Source organism: Abrus precatorius, unplaced genomic scaffold, assembly GCF_003935025.1.
Source record: "Abrus precatorius isolate BTA unplaced genomic scaffold, Abrus_2018 Scaffold3, whole genome shotgun sequence".
Lineage (NCBI taxonomy): Eukaryota > Viridiplantae > Streptophyta > Magnoliopsida > Fabales > Fabaceae > Abrus > Abrus precatorius.
The window spans coordinates 20,479,686-20,486,090 of NW_020874373.1; the positions used below are offsets into that span (position 1 = coordinate 20,479,686).

The window sequence follows — 6,405 nt, forward strand, 5'->3', positions numbered from 1 at the left end:
TTTCTTTTTACAAAATCAGCGTACGCCCACTTGATAGTGACCCACCTGATAGTAATAATCTCATTTCCTGGTCTTCCAAGAAGAAACTAGTGGTGTCAAGGTCCAACACAAAAGCAGAATATCGCAGCTTGGCTACTATACAGCTGAATTAGCTTGGCTACGATCCTTGTTGACTGAACTTCAAGTATTTGTGTCTCAAATTCCTACTATTTATTTGATAATTTGAGTGTTGTTCTACTTGCTGCCAATCATATTCTTTATTCTTGTACTAAACACTTTGAATTAGATCTTTACTTTGTTGGGGAGAAAATTCAATAGAAGCAACTCTTAATTCATCATATTTAATTTCTTCATTTGAGCAAACTGCTAATCCACTCACCAAATCATTTCCTCAAGCTCTTTTCACTCAATGTCAATCCAAACTTAAGTTTCATGATTCATCACCCATGAGTTTGTAGGGGTGTAGACGATTATGCAGTTAGGAGTTAGTTATGACTAGCTATCATTCTGTTAAGAATTTGTTAGTGAATCATTCTCTATGTATCTTGTATAAATAAATTCTATTTATTTAATTTTAAATACAAATCATTAAATAACATTTCACATTACTTTTCTTATTCAATAATTCTCTCTTATTCCCTTTTACCATTGATCTTGTGCTATATGTAACTTCCTAAAATACTTTTTCTTTCTTTTGTTGATGAGGGGAAGGAAAACTGAGAAAGAAGCTACAAACTAACACAAACAGCTAAATAAATTTTAACTTTTTTTCATTTTTCTTTTTTGGGGCTTTTTTCAATAATCCTCATCTCCTATATTCATGAATTAATCTTCAGCATTTATGCACAAAAATTTCTTTATCTATATATCTTAGAACATCATACCGTCACAATATCACCTATTGAAAATGTGTTCCCAAATCCCTGAAATCCTTAGCAGTAAAATGCTTTTTACAACAATATGAAAACTTAATAGCTCAGGAAGGATGAGCAGCCAATACTATATCGACAATATCAACAACCACTGGGCTTTGTTGACTATTAGTGACTGTCTCCTCTGCATTTCTTGTTACTGTGGTAGTACTTACTCTTCTCTTACTTCTTGATTGGAGTCTTGAACAACTACTAGCAAAATATGTGGTTATCCATCTCCATATTCTCCTTACTTGTGTTAATGTTATGTGTATGTGACTAGTCAAGGTCTCTACATTCTTCATGAACAAACAAATCATATTATACAACAATGCCAAAATAGCAATAGTAGAACAAATGCAAAATAGGCCAAGGAAAGGCTGAAGTCCTATTGAAGACCCATCTTTTTCCTTTTTCTCTGAAGGAGAACAATTGGCTTTGGTTCCCCTTGATAGCATATATTTTTCTAGTTGCTCTATTTCTCCACTCTCTATCACTTTAAGCAATGCCTCAGATATGTCAATAGCCAGATTGGAGCCCTTTGGAAATACCTAAGTTGTCAAACACCCAAAATGTACATACTAGTTAGATCAATCTTCAGAAATAGGAAAAACATTTTTCAAAATTAGCATGCGCAATATCTTGTAAATTATGTTTGGTATGAATGATAATTGGGGAACACAATAAGCTGCATTTAATATGTGAAAGCATCCATTATTTCTCCAATTTCAAATTTTCCTTGTAGTTACCACATATTTCACTTATATCAAACATGTCGTAAAATGGTGATAATGAGAGGAGAGAGACCCACAAAACCAAAGCCACCAAGCTTCAAAGTGTTCCCTGCTTTGATGAAGCCCTTACATGAGTACATTGCCAAAAATACTTTAGCATGAGGTGAAACAAAGAAAGCGGCTTTGATATCCTTGTTCTGAAAGGCAGCAGGGTAATCACTTATGGATTTAATTTTCCTAATGTTCTCATGCTTGAATTTTAGCACATCAGTCAAATACTTCACAATAAACGAATTTCCATCACAACCAACCGGAGAATTTGTTTTCTGAAGGGTTTCAATATCTAATACTGATGGCTGTAGTTGAGAAACAGTCATCATGGATGTCAAACTTGCTGTGAAACTACTTGTTGCAATGAGGATAACAAATAACCATGGTGCTAGCACAGTTCGAGCCAAGGGGCTTCTAATTGATTCTCCTGCGCATTAGAATGTAGAGATGTACCAAGCATTAGGGATAGGCTTTCCAAAAGGAGCAAAAAGTGTGATTGGCAATATCATGTTCTGTATATAGTGAATACAACTGAGGGAACAATAGTACCCCTACATGCATTTTGACAAATATGCATCACTACTACTGTATTTTTATTTCCTTCATATTCATCCAATTTGAAAAGGTTCGTTTGGAAAAATTTATTGAAGTTGGTCAAAATACCTGGACAGTATTGTATTATAATACTAGAAGAAGTTTTGCTCGTCAATTGATATTGATATTGAAATTTATAAACTAAGAAATTTACTCTTATGAAATTGAACTTCTTGATAGAAGACTTACTGTGTGCATAGAAAATTACAGTTACTAAAAACCAAAGCATGGACCCCAATCCCTGTAGTTCTTCATTAACTTGTCGTTCAATCAACCAAATGACAAACCCCACAAAAATGTGCAATGCTATCATCATCAACCACATCTCTTTTGTAAAGGCATCCATAAAAATCCATGTTTCATTAGGTTTAGCTGACTGCTCAGTAACTACCATGTCGAGGCCGGATTCAATATATGGTTGTGAGAAGTCGACTAAATGATATCTATAAGCCATTATTGATGTATCCCCCACAGCAGCATCCAATGTCTACATCAATTATAAAAGTTTAGAATTGTATGAACCAAAAGCAACATTATAAAAAATGTAGGAAAAAAGCAAGGGTTATGGCTTGTACAAAAATCTATAACAATTCCATACTACTAATAAGAAAGTGCTATATAACTCACTAAACTAGTACTAATTACCGTACCTTATTATGAACTCGACCAACCATTTCGTCATAAGATCCATTAAATGGAATGAACTCGTATTTCAAGTCATAAGGAAGATTATTAACGGCTGCTTTAAAGACATCTATTGAGAAACCAGTAATGGAAGTTGTATTCTTGCTCTGATCATATGTCACATTCACAAACTGACTAAAGGCACCTTCTGAAGGTACTGCTATTTGCATTGCCCTTTCCTTAGTGTTGTCAGTCCATCCTTTAGGAACAAATTGTAAGCCTCCTGGCCAATAAACTGTGCTCAAAACTCCATTAGAAACATTATTCGTTTTCATATTCTGTAAGTGATGGGTGACAAAGTTCTTTGAGAAACCTAGTGTTGGAGACCATAATGCCAACTCTTTGTAACTTTTCCCTATCACATTAATTATATTGAAGGGTGGTGATTGTCGTAATTTGCTATTCCTGGAGATATTACTTTTGAATAATTCATCAAGGGTCAACTTCCCTTGTGATTTATTTGCAGCTTTAGCAATATCCCAGGTTGTATCATATGATTGAAGTGCAAAGAAACTTGGGTTGATGTTCTCTTCTTCAGGAAACTCCAGTGCAAATCTGGTTCGAAATTTGAGCTTGAACTTTCTAAATGCTTCGCTCGTTTCGTTGAAGTGTGTCTTAAATCCAATAACTCCTTGCATGTTAGAGATAACAGAAGAGTTAACTGAATCAAGAAGGCCGGCAACCACATTTGGGATAACCCACACAGAACCTTTTTCCATCAAACCCATTTGCTTTGCTTTCTCAAAAAGTATACTAGACAACTCTAAAGAAGATTGCACGATCAAGAAGACCCTATTACTCTTGCTTTTGAGCTTATTAAGCTCATGTTCAATTGTAGCTTTTGGGTCAGATAGAGTGGATAAAGAAGGCAAAGATAAGTGGTTATCAATCTCAGAACCAACAAGTCTAAGAGAATAGGAGAGTTCAAGTAGTATTCCTGGATCATAAGAAAACCCGTTGTTAACTTCATAGATTATTGTCACCTTTTGCCATTTGAATTCTCCTACAATTGCTGCAATGCATTGCATGTGAAACCTCATATCATCTCCCAAATTAATGACGTGTGGCAATTGAGGAGATAATAAATCTTTGCTTGTTGTTGGGGAACTGAGAGAGAATATTGGAATGGTCTTCATGTAGTCATTTAATTCGCGTGCCAGAGTTGCTTCGTTTTGTGTTAATGTTCCTATGATAGCTTGGACTTGCTTGCTCTCAGCGAGATCCGTAGCTATATTTTATAAAAGCATAATGACGTTAGAATCTTTCATTTACAAAATTCCAAGTTCCAATCAATAAATGAGAGAACTAAAGGAAAATAGTAAATATCATACTACCAATTTTTACTTTTGTGCCAAGCATAATCATGAATTGAAAAAGGTTGATGATTTTTGTATTTTAAAAAATTTTAATTAAATAATTAGTTTCTAAATATATTATATTTTTATTTTAATTCTTAGAAAAGTTTTATTCAGTTTTAATCTTAATATCTAAAAAAAATATGTGATTTTAGTCAAATATAAGAACTAAAATTAAATAAAATTATATTAAAAAAACGAACATAAACATTATTATAATTCTCAACTCCTTATTTATAATTGAATAAAAATCTGCTTTTCTTTTTATAAATAAACTCGTACTGTCGTACATTTTTATGGTTGACATTTATAAGTATGTGGTTATGGTTAAATAAACACTAATACACTGGTATGGTTAAAACGATATATATTAAGTAAGGAATATTTTACTTGAGAAGTATTAACAATACATTTTTTAACACACTTTATTATAGCACACATATTTTAATCGGTCAATTTTTTAAAAAAGAATAAATCACGTACCTCACTAGTTAATTATTTTTTAAAATTATTTTAACTTTTAAAAAATTGACTAATCACATAAAATATGTCAAAAGTCTATTTGTAGCATTTCTCATACTTTTAATACGTAAAAAATTGGTAAAGGTATATCTTAAATGTTGTTTAAAATTTTAAATTATATGATTAATTGATTTTAATATTCTAATTGATGTTATAAACAATTTTTATATTCTATATATCAAATGTATAAACTAAGGGACATTAAATAAAGTTTTATAATTTTTAATTATTTAATATAACTAGTTTCAATATTGTGAGTTAGCCTTATGAATCTATTGTGAGGCTACGGGCTAATAAATTGTATTCAAAACTGCAGTAAAACCATTATTTATGTTTATCTCCATTTGTTGACGTCACACAAAAATTCTTGAAAAATCAAAGTTTTAGTGAACAGACTGCATAACTTTTCCATATTACATTAAGGTTAAATTAAAAAAAAAATATTTACACCACTTTTTTAGTCTAGTCTAGACATAAAAAAAATACTACATATAAATTAGTAACTATCGTTTTAGTGTTGAAGTATTTTTCTTATAGGAAGTAAATACAAAATTATAGCATGACCAAAATGTAAAAAATAAGTCATATAGAGGCTAAATCTAATGCCATTGGAAGACCGACAAATGACAAGAATCACTTTAGAAATAAATTTTCATGCAAGAACCACAGCGTAGAGTTTTGCATATAAGTAAAACAAAAAGCAATTTTAGCTGTAAATTTTAATTTAACCTCACAGGTTACAGAAAATTATCATTCTTGCAGGTAGTATTTTCACTTAGAATGTTTAATTTCATGTAAAAATTTACAGTAGACATATATTGTTTTAATGCGTTAAGTAAATTTTAACGCGTATATGATCACATGTTTAGTCTATCAAATTTAGTCTATCACTTGGGTTATATACGAAGTTGCATCATAGGATCAAAGTGCACAGATATTTGGCTTTAAGTTCTCTCGTGGTTGTAAATGGGAAAGCGCGTCACGGGGTGTTTGAAAATCACAAGATATTTTTGTTACATGTTTGAACTTAAACTTGATATTTTGGACTGTTAAAGTCATTGTGATAAATGTTTAAAAAACAAAGTATCAAATAGGAAATTTTAATTTTGGAGGCGATTTTTTGTTGCTTCTGTGTTATTATTCCTATGAATGTGAATATATGAATGCAACCAAGAAAGGAAGGATTAAAAGAACAGAGGAAAGACAAGGGAGAAACTATAATGTGATGCTATACGCAGAAGTGCCCTATTGAAGCTCATAAGAGAAAAAGTGGGTGGAAGGAAAATTACCACTAGCAATTGCTCGAGCCGAATTCCCAAGAGAATTTTGTACATTCAAATCCAGCTTGGAACAACTCAAGAGATTGAATTCTTCTATTGCAATTTCCATGGCTATCTTCTGTTGCTTTCCCATTAGTGAATACAAATCAAGCACAGCACCAATGTTCATAATGGGCTTTGGGGTGATTAAACAATGGTCTCTTCCTTCAGTAGCTAATAGTACCCTTGACCTTGCAAACAATTGCAAGACAAAGAAGAAGATAGTTAGTGACAT

The 6,405-nt window shown here is 32.1% G+C and overlaps 1 protein-coding gene across 1 annotated transcript; it reads right to left on the reverse strand.

Annotated features, from left to right (window-relative positions):
* Nucleotides 1–976: 976 nt before the first annotated feature.
* On the reverse strand, nt 977–6,405 carry LOC113862316 (glutamate receptor 2.8-like). The gene is made up of 5 exons (XM_027495407.1): nt 6,141–6,405; nt 2,941–4,202; nt 2,480–2,777; nt 1,723–2,123; nt 977–1,462 (listed from the first exon to the last, which is right to left on the reverse strand). Exons 1-5 carry the CDS (start codon nt 6,403–6,405, stop codon nt 977–979), a joined length of 2,712 nt encoding a protein of 903 aa, XP_027351208.1.